The sequence below is a fragment of the Nyctereutes procyonoides genome, unplaced genomic scaffold (assembly GCF_905146905.1).
Source record: "Nyctereutes procyonoides isolate TBG_1078 unplaced genomic scaffold, NYPRO_anot_genome, whole genome shotgun sequence".
Taxonomy (NCBI): domain Eukaryota; kingdom Metazoa; phylum Chordata; class Mammalia; order Carnivora; family Canidae; genus Nyctereutes; species Nyctereutes procyonoides.
This window is the reverse complement of record NW_026575120.1, coordinates 41,851,874-41,873,996: the sequence shown is the minus strand read 5'-3', so window position 1 is coordinate 41,873,996 and position 22,123 is coordinate 41,851,874. Positions and strand designations below refer to the sequence as shown.

At 65.8% G+C, this 22,123-nt stretch overlaps 1 protein-coding gene across 2 annotated transcripts in view; it reads right to left on the bottom strand.

The window, feature by feature from the left end:
- Positions 1 to 22,123, bottom strand: part of MYOM2 (myomesin 2) — a 52,549-nt gene that overhangs the window by 5,180 nt on the left and 25,246 nt on the right. For both annotated transcript variants that reach the window (XM_055335391.1, XM_055335392.1), the window contains exons 14-32: positions 20,055 to 20,182; positions 17,857 to 18,040; positions 16,948 to 17,122; positions 15,831 to 15,952; positions 14,426 to 14,613; positions 13,693 to 13,819; positions 13,101 to 13,279; positions 12,159 to 12,273; positions 11,296 to 11,455; positions 11,107 to 11,213; positions 9,139 to 9,183; positions 8,490 to 8,626; positions 6,185 to 6,329; positions 6,034 to 6,093; positions 5,414 to 5,481; positions 4,699 to 4,809; positions 4,425 to 4,512; positions 3,864 to 3,902; positions 548 to 653 (exon numbers count right to left, since the gene is read on the bottom strand). In XM_055335391.1, the coding sequence (XP_055191366.1) occupies positions 548 to 653; positions 3,864 to 3,902; positions 4,425 to 4,512; positions 4,699 to 4,809; positions 5,414 to 5,481; positions 6,034 to 6,093; positions 6,185 to 6,329; positions 8,490 to 8,626; positions 9,139 to 9,183; positions 11,107 to 11,213; positions 11,296 to 11,455; positions 12,159 to 12,273; positions 13,101 to 13,279; positions 13,693 to 13,819; positions 14,426 to 14,613; positions 15,831 to 15,952; positions 16,948 to 17,122; positions 17,857 to 18,040; positions 20,055 to 20,182 (2,284 nt within the window). The remainder of the gene's footprint in view (positions 1 to 547; positions 654 to 3,863; positions 3,903 to 4,424; positions 4,513 to 4,698; positions 4,810 to 5,413; positions 5,482 to 6,033; positions 6,094 to 6,184; positions 6,330 to 8,489; positions 8,627 to 9,138; positions 9,184 to 11,106; positions 11,214 to 11,295; positions 11,456 to 12,158; positions 12,274 to 13,100; positions 13,280 to 13,692; positions 13,820 to 14,425; positions 14,614 to 15,830; positions 15,953 to 16,947; positions 17,123 to 17,856; positions 18,041 to 20,054; positions 20,183 to 22,123) is intronic.

The window sequence follows — 22,123 nt, the reverse complement described above, 5'->3', positions numbered from 1 at the left end:
AAGCCGCCCGGCCCGCTCTGCACCCCCCAGCCGCACGTGCACGCGGTCTGAGCTTACTGAGCCCATGACCCCCGACAGGGCGGGGATTCCAGCGCCAGCCCCTTGCAGGATACCCACGGCATGGGCCCCACACGGGAAGCAGCTCCCTCCCTGCAGCGTCCGGACACTGCTGCTGAGAAGGGGCGCCCTCCGCCACACTGGGGACTTGCGCTCTGCACTCCAGCCCATGCCGGTGGCCGCGGGGGGAGGAAGGGGCGCCAGAGCGTGTCCCCCCTGCAGGTGGCTCAGTGCTTCCCCGAGAAGCAGCACCCGTACGGCAGGCCCTGTGGGGTCCCCCTGCGCCAGCCGCTCCGCGGGCCTTTATTTCCACGAGTTCAAATACGTGGTCCCCAAAGGGGAGAGCGCTGCGCTCGGGACGCCCGGGGAAGGATGGGCGGGCCCTGCTGTAGAGGCCGCGAGGGCCGGGCAGCCAGGGATGCAGTCAGGGACGGAGCCTGCACGGCCTGTGTGCCCCCACTGCAGCCCCGTCAGCCCCACCTCTACTCACTTGTGATACCAGTTCACTTTCATTTCTTCAGTGAAATACTTCATGAAACACTGAAGCCGTATCCCTTCCTCGGTGCAGAGGACCTTTAGCGGAGAAGCAGAGGCTCCTGCAGAGAACAGAACGAGTCAGACCAGGAGCAGCACCGAGCCTCCGCCCTGCACCCACGGCCTCCCCGTCTGCCCCACGCCTATCCGCCTGCAGCAGCCCCGAAGCTCACTCTACTGGACGTGTCCACCTGCCCACCCCCCGGCTCCTAGAAGGTACAATTCACGTAACCAGCAAAATAAAATGATCGATGGAGCCACTGGCGGGCATCGCGGAGAAGGACCGTGGCTGCCCCACGCTAACGGCGGTAAAACCACTTGGAGACCCGCGTCCTGAAGCCTCCAGAGTCCACGTGTCCCCACGGTCCTGGTACCACTGGGAACCCCCCAAGGACGCGTCCCTGAACGTGGGGAGACACTGAACCACCAACCACGGCCGCGGGAACCGCCACGTAATTATGAGTAACTGTGGATGCGGCCTCAATGCAGAAGCTGGATAACGATCGTAAAACGGGTGGCAAACAGCGAGAAGCAAATTGTGTTTATGATGTTGTGTAAAGACACAGAAACCAACATAAGGGCAATGGTGACTGTCGCATCCTTTAGTTTCCGCTTATTCCCACGTGAGCGTAAGGGAAGAGTGTCCCGCAGACACACGGTGAGCACGGCCCCCGACGGGGCGGCTGGAAACATCCCCGGCCGTGGCTGAACCTGCTAACGCAGGGCAGCCCCGTGACCTCGGTCCCGCACACGAGGCACCCGACAACCCAGATGCCAGCGACAGTGACCGATCTCGGGTCCCCCTCAAAGGCAGGGAGCAGGGGTGAGGGGGCGGGGCGGTGGAGGGAGCTGGACTGATGACCAAGCAGCACGAGTCCTTGGCGTGGGGGCCCGGAGGGCAGGGGTGGCCCAGGGAGGTCCCCAGAAGCCCCGCACAGGGCACAGACACCCCATCACCTCCGCCTCTCCACCCACCTGAGACCCGGCCCTCCAGACGGCGGGGGAGCAGCTCGGTCAGGGAGGGCCCACGTGGCAGATGAGTGTCCGTGGCCCCCAGGGATGCCCCCACCCAGCACCCAGATGGCTGGTCCTCCCCCCAGGAAGCTGAGGGCACCCGACCCCCTGCGTGGCCCCCACAGCTCTGCCAGCCCCTCCCCTGCTCGGCCCCTAGACGCCAGGGGCATGAGACTCTGTGGAGGTCACTCACGGGGAGGAGGACCAGGGAGGACAAGCAGGAGGAGCAGCAGAGCGGGGCAACCCGGGCCCGGGGCAGAAGAGGCGGGCATGGGGAGAGGAGCAGGAGCCCTTGGCAGGAGCCTGCAAAGGGGACGGAGGTCAGGGCCAGGCCGAGGGAGGCCGAGGGGGGACGCGGTGGACGGAGGCCAGGCCCAGGCCAAGGGAGGATGCCAGGGGCCACAGGCATTCAGGGAACACCCTCTCTGGAGCCAGGGCTGCCTCCGTCTGCTCCAGATGGCCCCAGACCCTGACCACAGGCACTGCTTCCGTAGGCAGGCACCCTGCACAGGGCATGTAAACCCGCAGCACAGGACGTCCAGCACCGACCCAGTCAGCTCCCGTGTCCCGACAACTCACACTGAAACAAGGCCCCGTTACCCTGTGAGGCCCCCGATCATGGGACGAGGACTCATGGGAAACCCGACAGGATCAAGCACAATGTCTGAGGCCTAAGAGCACGGCCTGGTGGGACCTCCAGGCTGCAGTGAAGGGGCGGGGAAGACCAGTGCCCAAGACGTCCAGGCCACGGGGGCTCAACGGAGAGTGTTCTGGATGAGTGTGGGAGTGTGTGCAAGTGAGTGCGAGAGTATCTGTGTGAGCGGGAGGTTGGGTGTGAATCGGCGAGTGTGAGTCTGTGAGTCTGAGTGTGAGTCTACGTGTTTGTACATGTGAGTCTGTGCACATGTGTGAGTCTGTGTCTGAGTGTGAGTTTGTGTGAGCCTATGTGTGCGAGTATGCGTGAGTCTGTGTGCACATGTGAGTCTGCGAGTCTGCATGTGTCTGCACGAGTCTGAGCCTGTGTGTCTTTGAGTGTGTCTACGTGTGAGTGTGAGTCTGCACGTGTGACTGTGTGTTGACTGTGTGTGAGCCTGTGAGCACTTGACCCTGCGTGACCCTGCGTGAGTGTACACGTGCGTGTGCACCCGCAGTCCCGACGCTCTCCCAAGCAGCGGGAGGAGGCAGGTGCAGAGTCCACAGGATGATGGAGGAGGAGCTGCCCGCCCGGCCCAAGAGTGAAGGGATGTCCCCCAGCAGGGACGGTGGGGACCACGCTCCGGGAGGAACATGCGGGCGCTGTGGGCACCCGCACGTGTCGCTGCAAGACCCAGGCCAGACCACCATGCAGGCCCCAGGCCCCCCGGGCCAGTGTCCCCATGGGGGGCCTGTGGGTGGCCGCGAGGACAGCCGGCAGGAAGCGGCCCCAGAGGTCAGGCTGGGCTCACAGCCCTGGGCACAGGCCTCTAGCCTGGGTGGGCACATGGTCCCCGCGCGGTGTCTCCTGCCCCCAGACGGGTAGTGCAGGGGGACCGCCGCTGGGCACCTGCTGGCTCCCTGGCCCGGGCCTTCCTCCCGGGAGGCAGCACCCTCAGCTCCGCGCCTTCGCGGCCCCTCAGCGACCATCGAGGCCAAGGCCATGTTTGTCTGACCGTGGAAGTCCACGGGGGACATGGGCCCCGCATCGCTGTTCTGGGGAAGCGACGAGGGGAACCGGGGCAAGGTGCTCAGGAGGCAGCAGGGAGCCGGGTGAGCCGCGCGTAAGCTCGGGAGGCCGAGTGCGCTGCTGCTTAGGGCCGCGGCCCGGACACGCCGCGGGCGCCTTGGGAAAGCCGCCGCCGTCAAGCAGCACGCTCAGCACGAGGCCCCACCCGAGGGGGCGATCGGGGCCCAGCTACTGACCCGTGTCTCGGTTCTCACGTTTCTGCGGGGGGGAAGCGAGAGGAGGAATGTGTTTGCAAAGCTGAGAAAGGGCCTCGAGCCCCCGACCAGAGCCAGGGCTTAGGAGTCCTTGCCGCCGTCCAACACGGGTACCGCGGGTGCTCAGAGCGCGAACGCACAAAGGCCTCACGGAAACGAGGCCACGGACGGCGTGGCTCATCCCAAGCGCAAGCTGGGGCCTCAATGGGCTGCACGTGCTAAATACGGCACCGAGGACCCCCGGGCCGCGCCAGGGCCGCCCTTGGCAGCGCTCGGCGCCCCCCCCAGGAAACGGGGGTTTCGGCACCAACCTTCCCGGAGATCGGCGGGCACCGACTTACCACAGACTCTGCTCATCGCCAACACCATGTCCTCGTACACTGCAGGGAGAAGGGAAACGTGCCGTCACGAGGCGTGCTTTCGCCGGAAAGCAGCATCTTCCCGCTTAATTCAACTGGGACGGGAAGTCGTGATGGTCGTTTGAAAAATGCCACGTTAAAATGGCGACATTTACCCATAAAAGGCTCACGGGGGCCAGAAATCCCTCGAACCCGTTCACTTTTTACCCAAGGAACGAGAAAATCTTACTCCACACAAATGCAACGCTCCGTTTGATTGAATCCCCGCCCCGCCCCCCGTTTCGAGCGTCGTGACTACGTTAGTGACGGGAGAACACTTGGCGTTTGACGACGGACCGAAACGCCGTTTCCTATAAACACAACGTGACACCGGGCAGTTTTCCAGAACGCGGAAGCAGGTCTGAAGGCAGAGATTTCCTTGCGCCGCGTTCCCGCTGAGCCAACAGCGTGCACCACCGGGTCCAGGTGGACGCGCCTTGGAAGGACGCGGCGTCCCGTTGGCAACGCGGATCTGCCGGGGGGGACGCGGAGGTGTTGCTTTACCTTTGCCAGCTATCTCAAGGACGGACACGTCCTGACCTCTGTCGTCCTTCAGGGTTGCCTTATATTCACCGAGGTCCTTCTTCGACAACTGCAAATGACACATCCCACCCGCGTGTAGCATCGGCGTCAAGACAAAGGATGTGACAAGCGCAGGTGCGCTCCCTCTGCGGCCGCGGCAACGCGGGGGTAAGAACGGGGCCGGATGCAGGACTTGCACGTCGCCGGGAAGCCCCGGGAGCCTGGCCGCACCCCTGCCCCGAGCGGCACGACCCACCTTCGGTATGAGGAGCTGGCACACGGCCCTCTCCAGATCGGGCGCTTCCGCTTCGTACAGAACATCGTCCTTCAGCCACTTGAACACGGTCTCCCTCTTGGTGTTTGCGACCTGCGAGGCACAAACCTGGTTGAGGCGAACCCCTCTGGCTTTTAAGGAAAAAGAGTCTTTAGGGAGGGTGCAGAGTGGTGACCTCCGTGACACGTCAGCAATAAAAACAAGTTGGAAGCAGCATAAATAATGAGAAGTCTTTGTAGGGTCTACAACGCTGTCCAGGGGCCGCTTCCCAGGCAGGGTGACATTTCGGACGTATCCGTATGAGGGGATGAAACCGTAAGACCGAATAAGTCCAGTGGGAATGGGGACGCCCCTCTACCAGGGTCCCTCACACCCCAACCCCCGACGTGAGCTCAGAGGTGGCACGGAGCTCCGAGGAACTCCCAAGACTCGTAAGCATTTGAGTCACACGATCTGATGTGTGAGCGGCGCGGACGCTGACGGCTCTGCACCTGTACCCCACGTGGACACAGCGAAACGGGCGTCAGTGAGCGTTCGGCAGCGACGGCGCTCTGTGGGTGTCATCGTCTGCACAGCTCGGGCTCGTCCCTCACACGACGGTCCAGCCCGCCGCCCCCTCTCATCCCTCAGGCCAGCCCAGGGGCCTCTCCCGCCCCACCCAAGGCTAACTGCTCTCTCACCGGGGCCCAGGCCGCACCTTGCAAAGCAGCCGGACTTCACACTCGTCCGTGACGTCCCAGTGCAGATATTCCGCAAAATGAGGGCCTGACGGGAAAACGGGACAGAAAGGTTTTGGAGAAACAAGCACAGGCACGCGGGGCTGCGGTTGTGGGCGCGCCCTCGGCTCAGGCGAGGCCTGTGCACCGGGGCGTGGTGATGGTCACACGGGCCCCCCCCCCCAGCACCACCAGCCCGCATCTCGAGCTGTGCCCGCAGGACGACAGAGCAGGTGCCTCTGGGAGGCTCGGGGGCGCACACTCGCGGTGGCTGTGGGTGGCCTGGGACGCAGCCCCAGCTCAAGGCGGCCCTCCGCGGGTGACCCGGGAAGCCACGCTGCGCGGGACGCCGGACGCGGGGGAGACGCGGTGGGTGGGGGACGCGGCGCGGACGACGGGGCCTCAAGGCGGCGAGCAGTGAGGGTCGGTCCCGCCCGGCCGCCCTGCCCCGTGCTCGGCTCGCAGCCACAGAGACGGGGCCCGCGGCGGCGGCGGCCGGTAAAGGTGGAGGCGAGACGGGGACGCGTGTGGAGCAGACGTGAGGGCAGAGGCAGGACACCGCGTTCCCCCAGGAGCCCGGAGCGGGCAGCGCAGCACCCACCTTGCTTCCTGAGGAACTCCCTCCTCTGCAGCTCAGCCTCGTCCAGCACAGCCTTGAACGCTGCAGCCACAGCCAAGGGAGAGAGACGTGAGACGCGCCCCTCGGCGGTGCCGACGCGTGGGCCCTCCCGCAGCCGAGGCGCAGCGCGTACCGTCTCCGATGAGGACCAGCGAGGACTGGCTCTTGGCCTTCCCGTCGTGGATCTGCACGGTGTAGGTGCCCTCGTTGTCTATGGTGAAGCGGTCCATGACCATCTCGATGACGCCCGTCGCCTTGTCGCACTTGATCCTGTGTTTCTGGAAGCAACGGCAGAGGAGGGAACTCACACGACGCGCCAAGTCGCCCCACCGCGTCCTGGGTGCCGCGACCTACTCCGGCCGCACACGGGACCGAAACCACGCGGCGCCGGGGGAGGCGCTCACGACCCGGGGACACTGGGGCACCTCCACCAGGGAGGCCCCAGCAGGGCCCGCACGCACCCGGGAACGAGCGTCTGGAGCGAGACCCTTACGGAGCCACGGAAACACGAGAAGGGGCCACAGCCGCCGCCCGCGGACCAGGAAACACGAGCGAGTGGCCACCAGCGACGGCCGGACCCACGGTGGTGGCGGGCGGGGGCGGCTGCGAGGCCCGACCGGGGCGCAGGACCCTCAGCTTCTTGGCTGCTCGGTAGCTTCCCCGACCGTCTCGGCTCCCGCCCCGCGGTGTCTGGGCCCGTTGGGGAGCTCACGCGGCTCCTGCGGTCGCCACAGCACAGGACACGAGGCGCGCTGGCAGGGGGACACGCCACCCCGCTCAGCGCAGCGTCTGTCCCTGGAGCACTCCTCAGTCGTCCCCCCCCCGACGGGGCGCGGCCCGCGGCTCTGCCGGGCCAGGAGGAAGGTGCCTGCCGTCTGCGGCCAGCGCCCCACGGCTCCGCGAGGACGGCACCGGCCTTCAGGGCCAGAAAGTCACGGGGTCATGGTCCTTGACACCTGCTGCTCTCGCAGGACACGGCCAAGCCTCCTGCATCCTATTTCACACCCAGGATGATCCTGCTTTCCCGCATCACCCTGATTATCCGGTGCTGGGAAGGAGGGGGTCTTCCCTCCGCGTCGCTCATCGACCTCAGGCCAAGGCCCAAGTTTAAAGGACCAGGTGATGTCTGGCCCAGGGCATGACCCCCGGGTCCCGTAGGACTCGCAGGACACGGGCCCGGGTCGGGGTGGGGGGCTGGGGGACCTGGGTCGGGGCTGGGGGGCCTGGGCAGGGCTGGGTGGCCTGGGCTGGGGGAGCCTGGGCCAGGACTGGGGGGGCCTGGGCCAGGGGTCTTGGGCTGGGGCTGAGGGGCTGGGGGCCCTGAGTTAGGGCTGGGGATCCTGGGCCTGGGCTGGGGGGCCAGGGCTGGGGTGGGCCTGGGCCTGGGCTGTGGGGTCCTGGGTCAGGACTGGAGTCCTGGGCTGGGGTGGGGGTTCCTGGGTCGGAGTCAGGGGTCCTGGGCCGGGGCACCTGGGCTGGGGCTGTGAGGGCCTGGGCTGGGGCTGTGGGGGCCTGGACCAGGGTGGGGGGCCTTGGGTCAGGGCTGGGGGTCCTCGGTCAGGGCTGGGAGGACTTGGGCCAGGGCTGGAGGGGACCCGGGCAGGGGCTGGGGGATCCTGAGCCAGGGCTGGGGAGCCTTGGGCTGGGGCTGGGGGGCCTTGGGCTGGGGCTGGAGGCACCTGGGCCAGGGCTTGGGGGTCCCGGGCCAGGGCTGGGGTCCTGAGCAGACACCTGCGAGGCCTGGGCGATCCCTGCCTGCGAACCGCCCCCGACCGAGGCACCTGGCGTCAGTAGTTCGCTACACACAGCGATGGCAGCACCTGCCGAGCACCCGGGGGAGACAGCAGGGGGGCGGGCACCCTGACTCTCCACGGTACGGAGAGGCCCTCGAGCGGGTTGTCCTTCGGCAGCCGAGCCGTGATTCTCAGACGAGAAGCGACGCTGAAACACGCTCCCCGTCCCGCAGCCCAGACGGGAGCGTCTCCGGCCCGTGCAGGACTCGCAAGGTGACCACGGCCAACGCGTCTGCCTCCCAGCACGCCTCACGGTCCTGGCGGTTCTGCTGCTCTTTGCCCCGATTCCCCAGAAAACAGAGCAGCCCCCAGGGCGAGGATCTCCCCGTGACGCCCCCGTGGGAGGCTCTGGGCGCGAGGGCCCACGGACAATAGGGCAAAAACGTGGCCCCCAGCGCCAAGGCCACCAAGTCAGCCGCGCACCGAGGACAGTCCCCGCCCTGCGTCAGCCGAACCTGGTCCGTCCTAACCCAGGCTCCGCGGTTCCCACGCAGCCCCCACCATCCAGGCCGGTCCCCAAGCACGGCGAGGACCAGCGGCCACACGGCCATCGTGCAGCCGGCCACGCCCCGGCGCCGCGGCCCACGGGGAGAAAACACGCGGGACAGTGACCCGAGGCCCCTGACCCTCCGCTCGCGGGCTCACCTCGCTGTCAGACACCTCTCTGTCGTTGATGATGAACCGGTAGCTGGCGTCGGGCGACAGGTGCTCAGCCTGCAGCCAGAAGCGGACCTGGCCCTGGTCAAAAATCTCATATGCTAGTTCTGACTTCAGAGGAATCGCTGCGGGGACAAGAGAGGTCGGAGGTGAGCGCCGCACAGTCCTTGAGGGGGCGCGGCCGGGGGCGGGGAGGGGACCAGCACCCCAGCCATCTGGGGCTCTGAGGCAGGGACACCCCGGCCCGTTGCACTGGGTCGGGAAAGCCAAACACAAATAAACCCCCGGTCGGCCTGTCGGGGCAGTCGAAGGCCAGTGCCTGTGAGCCCCGCAGCGCACCTGCCCCCCATCCCGCGGTCCGCACCCGCTCTTCCCCCACCCCGTGGCGCCCGGCCACCCAGGGCCCGGCTGACCCGCGCGCTCCAACAGCCGGCAGCTACGCCAAGCCCCACGTCCAAACCCTCCCTGAGCAAGAAGAACGTCCACCCGGTGCGTGATCGACTCATATTTGTTTCAAATGAACCGGGACAAGCCGGTTACGTGAGGCGAAGCCGCCCTCTCCCCAGGGCGCTCCAGGGGGCCCCGCGCCTTCCCCCGCGCCCTCCCCGCCGCCGTCCCCCACGGCCCCACCACTCACTGGGGTTCTTGATTTCGTTGCTCAGGGCCATCAAACGTTCCAGCTCTGAAATGAAGAAGGACACGCCTTGAGTCTGAGCCGCGCGCTTGGGGGCTGCGGACGGCGGCAAGGCCCAGGGGGCAGAGCAGTGCCCCGAGGCTCCACGCATACTGGCGAGACCCGAAAGGCAGGTGGGGGCTAAGGCTCCTCCTAGGGCTCCCCTCACCACGAATAACCCTGTGGCAGGGGAGGGGCAGCCCGGCAGGCCAGGGTGGGACGGGGAGCTGGAGGGGGACGGGGGGGGGGGGGCAGGATGAGGAGGGGGCCAGCAGTGGGGGGGGAAATGGTAGGGGGAGGAGGAGGGAGGGGGAAGGGCAGGGAGGGGGAGGGGATGGAGAAGGGGAGGGGGAGGGGGCAGGATGGGGAGGGGAGAGGACGGGAAGGAGGAGGGGATGGGGGACAAGACTGGGATGGGGGGGGGACAGGAGAGAGGGGCAGGGAGGGGGAGGGGAGGGGAGGGGGATGGAAAAGGGGAGGGGGAGGGGGATGCGGGGATGAGACCAGGATGGGGAGGGGGAGGGGCAGGGAGGGGAAAGGGGGAGGGGGGATGAGATGGGGAAGGGGAGGGGCAAGTGAGGGACGTGGATGGGAGGGGAGGGGACGGGACAGGGAGGGAGAGGGGAAGAGGACGGGGATGGGAGGGAAGGGAACAGGGATGGGAAGGGATGGGACAGGGACAGGACAGGGAAGGGGACGGGGAAGGGACAGGGAGGGGACAGGACAGGGAGGGTGACGGGGGATGGGGACAAGACGGGGTGGGGACAGGATGGGGAGGGGACAAGGCAGGGAAGGGATGGGGTACAGGGAGGGGATGGGGAGGGGAGGGGAGGGGGACGGGATGGGGGGAGGAAACAGGGCAGGGAGGGGTATGAGGGGTACGGGGAGGGGGCGGGATGGGACGGGGAGGGGACGGGGCAGGGGCGGGATGGGCCGGCAGCGGGCAGAGGGCTGTGCTGGAGGAGCCGTAGGAGCCTGGATGCCGGATGACCTTGTCCCGCGGCCTGGCGCTGAGGCCCCCCAGGGTGCCCGTCCTCACGGCTCTGCCCCCCAGGACCTGGCAGCGAGGTGTCCCTGCCACAGGCTTAGGGACAAAGCGCGTCGCTCCTGAAGGAGTCCCCAGAGCGAGCGTGGAAAACCGGGTTCTGGGCCACTCTTGGTCCTTCCTCCTGATTAGAGCCCGGAGCAGATCGGGTCGGAGGGTTTTAGGGGTGCACTCGCTGGAGCCCAGAAACGAGGCCGGGCCTCTCCTGACCGACGGGCACCGGCTCGCCTGCCCGGGGGAGTCTGCCTAGCGGACCTGCAGCTCCAAGGAGGACGCCCGGACACGCCCAGGGTCACCCCTGCCACCCCGAGCCTGGGGGGAGCCGCCCTGGAGCGACCCCGGAGCCCTGATGTCCGACCGCGCCGCCCAGCAGGACACGGGTCACCGGGGCCAGGGGCTCGGCCGGAGCCCACCCCGGGCACCCTGCCCGGCTCCCCGGGCGCCCTCACGACCGTTGTGTCCTGTTTGAGGGCAGCAGGGGACCGGGGCCAAGCCTCCTACTTCCTATTTCACACCCAGGACGATCCTGCTTTCCCGAGTCACCCTGATTATCCAGTGCTGGGAAGGAGGGGGTCTTCCCTCCGCGTCGCTCATCAACCTCAGGACCTCACGTGCCGACACGTCGCCAAGACCCAAGTTTAAAGGACCAGGTGATGTCTGGCCCAGGGCATGACCCCCAGGGTCCCGGGATCCAGTCCCGAGTCGGGGTTCCCGCAGGGAGCCTGCCTCTCCCCCTGCCTGCGTCTCTGCCTCTCTCTGTGTCTCTCGGGGATAATTAGATAAAATCCTCAACAAAAAAAGTTCTGACTTTTTGCCTCTGCCAACGCTCCGTGCCCCATCCCCCGCGAACGCACCCAGTTTCGGTGCATGCATCCCCCGGACGTTACCTTCCTCGTCCAGGGTGAAGCTGGACGACACCCCGTCCGTGTCGCTCACGGACACAGAGTAGGTTCCCAGGTCACCTTTATCCGGGTTCTTAAAGTACAGCTTCGAGCTGAAAGGGAAGGGGCGCGGGGCGCGTTGCTGTCACGGCCCCGCGCAGCCGCCCAGGCCCCGGGCCGCTCCCCGGCACTTACTGGTCTCCGGCTGTCTCCACCCTGAACTTGTGGTCGTCCTCGGCCAGCTCCTCGTACGCTCGGCACCAGGTGAACTGGGACGCGTCCGTCATTTCCTGGCAGTCGAAGCCCAGGTAGATGTTGCCCTCCTCGTCCACGCCGGCGCTGATCTCCTTGGTGCCTGCGAGCCAGGGGATGGCAGCGGCTCAGGGACGGTGCGTCCTCCAGGCCCAGCTCGGGATGCTGAGCCACACCCGGGCAGGTGGAGGGGGCTATGCCGCAGCAGGAACAGGGCACGGCAGGCAGGCGGGTGTACCCTGGGCAGCGTGTGGGCCGGGGAGCCCCTGCCGGTGTCTGGGATCCGGGCTCTCGCCGGGGCGAGGACCCAGGCTCCCCTCACCGCCCTTCCTCCCCAGGCACTGGGAAGAGCACTGCGAGCTCCCTCCAAGCAGGTGCACGGCCGGCCCCACACCAGCCGTCAGACCCGTGCCCGGGATGCGGGGGCCGTGGGGACATGAGGCCCCTGGCAGGTACTGACAGACGCTGGGTCACCGGGAAGACGGGAGACGCCCGGATGCCAGTCCCCGGGGGACGGAGAGACGGGGGCAGCGCGGGTGTCCGGGTTCGCCGCCCCCTCCCCGCGTGCCCTGCGAGGACCTCGCCCCCACAAACGTCACCACCGACGTTTGCCTCTCACCACCGACAGCGGCACCTACAGCTCGATGGCCGCCCATCACAGTCAGCAGAGACGTCAGGGGCCGGCGTCGCCCTCCCGTGACGGTGCCACACGGCCCCCGGCTCTCCGCCCGATGGGAACCTGCCGCCCCGCACCACCTCGCACCCAGAGCACGCGCCCTCCCCGCAGCCCGGCGGCCGCATGTCACCTGGCCTGGCCTCCACCAGCACCGGCTCGGACGTCTCCGACGGCCTGCCCACCCCGCTGGCGTTGACCGCACGGACCCTGAAGACGTAGGTCTTGCCCTGGTGCAGGTCACAGACCTGAGGGAGACAGAGAGCGGCGGCGGGGGAAGCGTCAACGACGAGGGCCGTGTTTCCGCGTCCGACTGGGACACCCTTCCAGCTGGAGGAGCTGCACGGTGCCCCCTCGGAGCCACGCGGCCCGACTGCAGCGTAGACACACCCTTCGGTCCCCGTGTACTCGCCGCTCCTTCCTTCCTCCGCGTGTTTCTAAGCAGAGTGAAGACCCCGTGTCCAGGCTGCACCCGCTGCTCACACGGGCCCCAACTCTACAGGGCTCAAGGGTTTTACACGTGGCCTGCAAGCGAGCCGTCCTGTCCCCTGGACGCGCCACAGCACGTCCGCCTCGCAGGTGTGCAGGTCAGGGGGCCGCAGGCCGCACACCAGCGCTCTTCGCTCCTGGAGGCTGAACTGGATCCCAGCGGCGCTTCGTTCGCCGAGAGGAAACCGCTCTGGCGTCGTGGGGTCCGCGCCCAGAGGCTGCGGCGTGTGCGGGGCACATACGGGGCACCCCACTGTCTGCAGCACGGCACAGAGCGCACACCCGCGGGGGCGAGGCCCTGGGTGAGGGCAGCTGGGGAGGGCGCGGGGACGTGGCAGCCCCCCGGGAGGGCCAGCCGCAGGTGCCACATGCACGCGGAGACCCCGGAGGACCGGGGATGGACGCGCTGCCCCCGGCCCACGCGTGGAAGCCGTGCGTGCATACGTGTGTGTGCGTGTGATCCCAGGAGCAAGAGTGGACGACACAGGGTCGGTGGGGGCCACCCATGGACGCAGGGCCGGGCGCCCCCAGGGAAGTCGTCCGCGGGACTGTCGGCCTGTGGCCCGCGAGGAGGGAACACCCTCACCTTTAGGTAGCGGCTGGCAGTGGGCGCCTCGTTCACGGTGCTCCATTCTCCAGAGTCTTCTTCCTTGTAGTCCACGAAGTAGCCAGAAACGGGGCTGCTGCCCGAGTACACGGGGGCCTTCCAGAGCACCACCAGGGATGAGTCTCTGACCTCGCAGAACGTCAGGTCGTACGCGGGGCCTGGAAGGTGAAACGTCATCTGAGCCCGCGCCGCGGGGACGCCCCCCGCCTCCGGCACCGCAGGCGCACAGCCCTGCTCGCCCGCTGGCCACCCCCCGACCCTGCAGCCCGTCCCCGCGGCGTCCCTCTGGCCTCGACCCTGAGTCACCCCGGCGCTCGGGACCCGCAGGTGCATCTCGCAGGGAGAATCAGCCCTGGCTCACACCCCGAGCCCTCGTGCGGCCCCGCTAATGCCCCCCGTCACCTGCTCAGCCTCTGCACACGGCCCAGGGCCGGGCACTCGGCAGCCCGATCCAGCTCCGCCCCATGGCCTGGCACAGCCGGGAGACCCCTGGCGCCCGCAGACGGAGCCCCGCCAGCTCTGAGGGTCGGTGACAGGCGCTGAGCCGCTTGGGTCCCGCGGGGCCTCTCACCAGGCTCAGGCATGGTCCAGGCCTCACACTTGAAGAGCTCGCTTGGGTCCGACGGCTGCCCAATGCCCGCCAGGTTGGCGGCGGCGATCTTGAACTCGTAGAGGGAGCCCTCCGTCAAGCCCTCCACCTGCGAGGTGGATTGTGCAGGATGAGCACGGGCAGGATCAGCCGCCGTGCGGCCCGTGGGCGGCAAACACATCGCAAGACGGACGCGTCCGACCCAATGTGAGGCCGGGGCTGGGCCGGGGCGGCCGGGCGCTGGGAACGCGGCTGCCGCGCTGCAGTCGCTCGGAAACCCCCCACATCGTCTCCGCCCTCCTGTCACTGTGCCTGCAGGAGGCAGCACCGTGACCCCGCGGCAGGTGAAATGACGGACCATGACCCCACGGCAGGTAGGGTGACGGCACCGTGACCCCACGGCAGCTGGCACATCAGAGGCTCAGGGAGATGAAGGCCACAGAGGGTTGGGGCCAGGGCCGCTCCCAGCGGGGACGGTCGCCCTGCACACCCATGTCCTAGCGTCCCCTCCGCCCCGCCCCCCCCCGCCTCTCAGAAGGACTGGGCTCCTCGGGTCCAGCTCGACAGCCTCTCCCCCGAGGCCACACACTCTCCTGAGCCCACGCGTGTGTCTGTGTCGCGTCATCAGACTCCCCTGAAGCCCGAGTCCCCGAGGGAAGGGCTGCGCGCCCGATGGGAAGGCACTCCCCTGCCCACGACACCCAGAAGGACCCACCGTGAAGATCCTCTCCTTGATGGGCGAGGAGTTGACCTCGTGCCAGTTCCGGTGCTGGGCCTCGCGCCGGTCCAGGTAGTAGCCGAGGATGGGGGCGCCCCCGCTGTACCTGGGCACCTTCCAGCCCAGGGTCATGGAGTGGCCGTCGCAGTTGAGAAGCGTGACCCCATAGGGGTGAGAAGGCACGGCTACGGGGACACGGAGCAAGAAGCTGGCCTGGGGCCCCAGCCGGGATGTCCACCCCCAGGGCCGCTCCCGCCCCACACGGGCCGTCGCGGTGTGCTGTCACCGCGTCCTCCGGGCCTGAAGGACACGAGCCGATGGCACCTGTTCTCGCCAGAGAACGAAACCTCGGACGGCCGCTTTGTATGAGGTACGCGTGGGAACATGTGGGAGTCCCCGGGGATGGGACGGCCGAGGATGAGGGTGTCACTGCATTGCTGCGAGGGACGGCCCGCCCCCGGGACGCTCCGCAACACCAGTGTGGTGAGGACACCGAGCGCAGCTTCCAAACATGCACTTAACACGTAGACAGACATGGGGCCTGTGGGCGCTCAGTGGGCGAGCGTCGCCTTCGGGATAGGTCATGACCCCGGGTCCTGAGATCGAGTCCCACTTCGGGCTCCCCACTGCTGCTCCCTCTGCCCTCCCCGTCCCTCTCTCTCCCTCTCTGTCTCTCTGTCTCTCTCTGTGTGTCAAATAATAAGATCTTTTAAAAAATAATAAAATAAAAATCAGGGCAGCCCGGGTGGCCCAGCGGTTTAGCGCCACCTTCAGCCCAGGGCGTGACCACAGGGCCCCGGGATCGAGTCCCCATCGGGCTCCTCCATGGAGCCTGCTTCTCCCTCTGCCTGTGTCTCTGCCTTTCTCTCTCTCTGTGTCTCTAATAAATAGATAAAATCTTTAAAAAAAAATCAGTTGAAGACAAAAATGATCAAGGAGCAAGGAGCTCAGCACGACTCAAAACGAGGAACATTCATGTGTTTGCCGTGGGGCCGTGTGGGGGGAAGTCTGCAGGCGGTGAGGACAACGCCATGGTCCCGGGGCCCGCCTCCGAAGTTAGGTCCCTAGCCGTTCAGCTGGATGCAAGGAATGTTTACAGACGAGGCGGGTGACACAGCCACGAGGTTCACACGGGCCCGTGGGCTCCGCAGGGAGGACCGAAGCCCCCTGAGCTAAGCGCAGCCGATGCCTGGGCCCCCTCCCGACGGGCACACACATCCTCCCCCCGGAGGCTTGCCAGCAGGCGGCACCCTCCCTCTACCCTGCACTTCTGAGACCAGGGGCCTGCAGGTGAGAGGGCCCCCCACCTTCCCCGCGGTGCAACGGGGTCACCACAGGAGCACTCGCCCGCACTAGGCCACAGCCCCCCACCCCCGGCAGCGGCGCGGCTGTGGGGACTCACTGAGGGCCGCCTGGACCTTGATGATGTCCGACTCCTGAGAGTTCTCGCTCGTGCCCAGGGCGTTGACGGCCTTCACCCGGAACACGTACTGCTCGCCGGTCGTCAGCCCGTGCACCACAAACCTGAGCGAGACAGCGGTCAGGGCGCTGCGGGGGGGCCTCCCACAGGGACTGGGAGGAGCCTGACTCCCTGAGGGCTTCCGCTTAGATTCCCGATACCGCAGGGGTCGGGGACACAAACCCACGTGATGAGGCAGGACGGAAAGCCGTGGCCCGGCCACAGGGGGGGCAGAGTGGCTCAGGTCCGCACACCCTCCCACCTCTACAGCCCGACAGCCGTCCCCACCTCCCGGCATCTTGAGCACCCCCAGGAGCACGCAGGGAGCCCCCCAGCCCAGCGCCAGTCCCCAGAACATCCAGGGACCACACACACACTGGGGAGTGCTACTTTAAGTTTTGTGTCCTGAGATCCCTTCCTGCGTCTGCTTTGCCTGTGGGCCCAAAGCGACATCTCACGGGTTCTCTGCAGCAACATCCCTTCCTTCCTAGCCATGGCTTTTTCCAAGTTATCGATTGTTTATGTTTTTTGTTTTTTTTTTTTTAAAGAAGATTGAAAAAGGAAAGACGGCTGAGCCGTCCCTGTAACTCGTGCACAGTGGAGAACCCGAGTGCTACCGCTGTTTAGCTGCACAGATACCATGGGGCACCCCGAGATCAGACACCACACACTCGGGGGCGGGTGTAAATCCCTGCGGGGGCCGCCAGGGGCAAAGGTGCTATGGGGCGGGGCACCCCCGGCTTCGTCTCAGTTGGCGGCTGGAGCACAACTGCCAGGTATGTGAACAATTTTAAATGTTTGAAAAATCAATTTGTACGAAAGAAATGCCTCTCGAGGGGGCGGCTGCTGTGTAAAGCTCCCTGTTGGGAGGGAACCTCTGTTAACGACGCCCGAGGGCCAAGGTTCCAGACGTCCCTCGTCTACAGGCAAATCAACTCAGCCCAGCTGCTCGGCAGCTCTCAGGCCCCAGCCCCGCATGTGGGTGAGAGACGGACGCTCGCAGGTGCGTCTGCAGCCTGGGCATCCCCCCCGCCCCCCCGGCGGCTCTGGGACCCCGCACCTGTTGTAGCCGATGGGCTTGTGATTGCACGGCTCCCACGCGTTGGACCCCGCCACGCAGCAGTCCACGTAGTAGCCGAGCAGGTCCTCCTCGTGCTTGGGCCTGTCCCACTGCACCACGACCGATGTCCTCGTGTTCCGTGACGCCAGCACCCGGCCCGGTGCTGAGGGGACCACTGCGCAGGGGAGACGCAGCGTCAGAGTCCCCGGAGCCGCACCAGAGCCCCTGAAGCCCTTGGTCCGCAGGGCATGGCACCCCGAAATCTGGACGGGGAGGGAAGAGCAGGGGAAGGGGCGGGGGCGGCCCCGGGGCTGGGGCAGGAGCTGCTGGGCCATCCCAAGTCCCACCTGACCCACACACAGGGAATTACAACCCCGCAATCTCCTGTCCCCGCCCCCCAGAAACACCCAAGAGCATCTTCTCCTAACACACGTGCTTTGGCTGACAGGGTAGGAGTGATTTCAAGGAAATAAGACACATTTCTATCAGACTGGCCGGAAATCTGTAAGGAGATTCAAAATGCAATCATGACTGGACCCTGATCTTCGCCCCAGGGCGATTCAGAATTCCTGTCCTTCCTGCGTGGCGTCTGCGGAGCGGGACCTTGAAGCCCAGCGGGCAAGAAACCCCGGTGGGTTCGGGGTTTTTCAAAAAATGACCAAAGCCTAACAACACTTCTAAGGCATTCATTGGTTTCATGAAAATCTGATGGAACTTTGGAGGGACGCCGGCGGCCGAGACACGGCGGCGACTTCTCCATCTCTCATCAACTGAACTCCTAAGGCAGCTTGAAGTCTGACTCTGATCCATCTGGTGTCTTTCTGGGCATGAGGGACGGCATCTGAGGCCCCGTGCACGGGTCTGGCCACTGCCCGACCCACGGCCGCTCGCCGAGGCGCCGGCACTCACCGATGGTGTCCTGAGCCTGGATGGGGGCAGTGATCTCCGACGGCTCGCTCAGGCCGTGCTTATTGGCCGACAGGACCCGGAACACGTAGGGCTTGCCCTCAGCGAGGTCGAAGACGGCGTACCGCGGGGAGCGCACGGCCGTCTGGGCGTTGACCCGCTGCCAGCTCCCGCTCCCGACCACGGACTGCAAAGGGACGCAGGCGGCGCTGGCGGGGGCCCGGAACCCCCCCGCATGCCAGCACGCTGCCCGCCAGGGACGCCCAGGCGCCAAAGCACACCCTAGGCCCTCAACAAATCTTTCCTGGATTGTATGAAAAAGGAAGCCCTTTTGGAAATGCAGGTAAGAGGTTACTGGAAGCTGGAAAGGCTTACGGCCCGGTCGTGACCTCAGGGTCTGGGTGCGAGTGCCGCCTGGGGCTCTGCACTCAGCAAGGAGTCTGCTGCTCCCTTGGCCCCTCCCCCCACTCACTCTCTCTCTCTTTCTCCCAAATAAATAAGTCTTTGAAAAATGAATTAATTAATTAGAGCTCTCACATTTTGCAGCTATTATTGTGTTAATAGGATGACAGCAATGTAAATAACCCGCAGGAGATCCACTGCCCCATCTCAGCGGGATCCACGCTGGGCCACGGTCCCGCCAGTCATCCCTGGGCTTAGCAGGACGTGCCATGCTCCCTCCCAGGGCTCCTGCTGGGCCTTGACAGGACCTCCGGCACCAAAGGGACGCCCGGGACGGGCTGTGGGTCGGTGGCATGGGAGATGTCCGCCCGGCCTGCCCAGCATCACTGCCCCCGCGGCCTGGGAGTCCTGGACCTGCGGCTCCACTCAGGCTGCCCCCGTGGTGGCCTGGCCTCGTCCACGCCAGCATGTTCCGTGCCCCGGCCCCACGGCCGCTCCCCACAGCGGGCAGCAGCTGGCGAAGCAGACGAGCCCCCGGTGACCCGGTTGTCCGTTCAGAAGCGTCCCCGGGCCCTGGTGGCAGATGGACAGGGACCTGCCTCCGCAGAGGCCACAGGAAACCCTGGCCCACGGCGACCGCCCGCGTCTGCACCGCCCCTTGTGCCCTCAAGACCCGAGGACCGACGGGACCACCCAGACCACCCAGGTGCAGGGCTGGAGTGAGCCCTGCACCCTGCAGCACGCAGCCCGGCGTCCCCGGGAGGGCGTCCTCAGGCACAGGTGCGGGTGGGTGGTGGGGGCGGTGCGCCATGGGGCCTGCTGGGCGCGCCTCGTGTTTCCGTGCCTGCCCTACACGCTCCTGCAGCTGCAGAGTTCCCGCCTGCGCCCAACACGCAGGTGACCCCCCTGAAAGTGACGACCCTGTGGGTGACCCCCCTGAGTGTGACCCTGCGGGTGATGACCCTGTGGGTGACAACCCTGCGGGTGACGCCCCCTGCGGGTGACGACCCTACAGGTGACCCCCTTAAGGTGACGACCCTGCAGGTGACCCCCCCGAAGGTGACCCCCCCTGCGGGTGATGACCCTGCAAGTGACCCCCTTGCAGGTAACGACCCTGCGGATGACCCCACCGAGCATGACCCTGCAGGTGACGACCCTGTGGGTGATGACCCTGCGGGTGACGACCCTACAGGTGACCCCCTGAAGGTGATGACCCTGCAAGTGACCCTGGGGTCACAACAGCAGGCGCGGATGGGCACAGCCCCACCTGGCAGCCGGTCACTCCCGGGCCTAGAGCCGCAGGGCAGACCACAGCGGGGGCGTCCCAGCGAGCGGGAAGGACGCGTGTGCAGCTGTGTGTGTGTGCCTGTGTTCACGGCGTGTGTGCACGGCTCCCTGCGCACACTCAGGTCTCCACACCCGGATTCTAACCCGGCTGCCCCCAGAGTGAATCCCTGCACGAACCCGCCCCCAAGTGGCCGCGGCTTACTACAGACCCCGCCCTCCCCCCCCAGCCCCCTGCTCCCTGTGCCCCGAACCTCAGATCCCCCGTCGTGGTGCATTCACCAGAGCCAGGGACGTGAGGTGCCCCTTGCTCACACAAGGGCAGCAACCCCGCAGAGGGATGCTGTGCCCTGACGGCCAGGTGCGGGACAGGACAGGGCCCCCCAGCTCCACGGCAAGTAACGGGGCCCGGTCTGTGCGACGCCCTAACAGACGCTCGTGTTTGGAGCACACGGGGTGGCTCAGTGACAAGTCCCAGGGGGACCCACGGCTTTGGACCACGGGCACGCACGTACCTTCTCGATGAAATACATCAGCGGCTCCTTGCCCCGGGGAGCGGGGGGGTCCCAGCTGAGCACCACGTAGGTTCTGCTGATCTCCGACGCATGCACGTTGGTGGGAGGCCCCGGGACCTGGACGTCGCCTGCAGGAGCCGTGCACTCAGTCAGCGTGGGCCCAGGTGGCTCCCAGCTCCAGCGGCACCGAGCCCCGTGCTCCTCCCAGGCCACAAGGAACCGCCACGCCAGCCCCGGCCTTCGCCACATTTCTATTCTGGGACAGCAACCAAACCATCTCCCCAGCCTAGGATAACGCACGGGCTAAGATCCCCTATTTATTTTTGTTTCTAATATAAGCCAGTTCATTAAAAAAGGGGGGGGGCGGTGTCCAATCCAAAAATCTTCCAGAGTTTCAGCTGGAAGGGGAGGTGGGAAAATTTACACAGAGAAACAGGAGATTTAGCCAGAAATGGGTCTCAGGCTGTGGTGGGAATCTGCGCAGAGAAGGTCCTGGGTGCGCTCTGCAGGACGGAGCCTTCTGGAACCCGATGATCCTTCCTCTAATGCCCTCTGGGGTTACGATCCTCACGCCATGCCCTACAGCACCGAAACCCTACGCCGACTTCTAAGGCACGTGGTTCTTCCCTCCACGGGTGGATCGGTGCCACGTGCCCGAGCCCTGAAATCTACGCCTTCACGTCGGAGACTCTGGAGTGAGGTCAACAGCTTTTTGCAAATAAGGAGGCCGGGATATCTGCCTTCAGAGGCGTCCGCTAGACGCACATCTTGTTTTAAAAGGACTTAAGGTGTCAGGGGCAGTACGTTTGGATACAAGAGCGTTTCCGGAGAGGTGGAGGTTCTCCAGACCGCAGTCCCTGCAGCGGTGATACAAAATGTTACGAGCTTCCAATTAGATTAGCACATGATTAAAATGGTTTGAACGTCCCCGGGACATCTCTGAGCCCTTCTCAATATCCTATTGCTCCCTCAGGACTGTGCTACCGGCAAGGAACTGACCAGCACAAACAAGCCGGGGTTGCATTTCGCGGAGTCCTGTTACAGAGGGCATCCCATTTTACAGGCGCAGGGACCCGGGTGGCCTTATCTAGGAGCATTCTGGCAAGTGGGTCGGGTTTCAAACAAGGAGTCAGGGTGTCTGTGCCGCCAAGTGCCACGGGGGGGCCAGGTGGAGCGGGGCCTCGGGACACCCCAGAGGCCTGCTCGGGCCCAAGAGCTGCACGCTCGCCTGCAGAGATCCCGACACAGGCCCCGCAGAGAGAAGCCCCAGGGAGGTCGGCCCGGGTCGATGCACCGCTGAACCCTGGCTTCCTTCAGGGGCCCCAGAGGGCGCAGGAAGCAAACCCAGGGACTTGAGGGGGGCCAGGAAGGCAGTGAAGGCAGGGAGAACCCGGGAGCACCTGCACGCAGAGCTGCCCTTCACACCCTTCCAGGTCTGAGCCACCCGCTGCTTTCAGACCCGGCACATAGCTCCCAGGCCCAGAGAAAATGGAATAAAAAGCATATTTCTTTTGACGCTGGGGAAGAAGGAAGAGCCCAGTTTTTGTCTGCAGGGAACCCCTGGCTGGAGTCAGAGGCTTGAGTCCTGGAGCCTCTGGAGACCACCTGGGCCATGCAGCAGCAGGAGCGCTGGAGACGTGCAGATGACCCCAACCTCGGACAGAGAGGAGAGGGTTCAAGGGGCCCCGGGGGCTGAGCAGACGCCAGGGAGGTGACGGGAGCTCTTACCGACCCTCCTAGCAGTGGAGACAAGAGCACGGACCGAGAAGCAAGAGAAAGCAAACCAAGGAGCACCTGCACGGTGCAGCCGTGGAGCTCAGGTCTTGATCCCGGGGTCATGGGATGCGGCCCTGTGTCAGGCTCCGTGCTCAGCTCTCCGAGGGATTGAGTCTCTGAGATCCTCCCCCTCTCCCTCTGCCTCTGCTCCTCTCAAATAAATATTAATATATATATATGTATATATATACATATATATATATAAAGTATTTTTAAAAAAAGGAAAAGGAAGAAAGAAACAAAGAAAGCAAGCCAAGATGAGAGGACAGTCCAAATGCATCACCCTGGGGTAC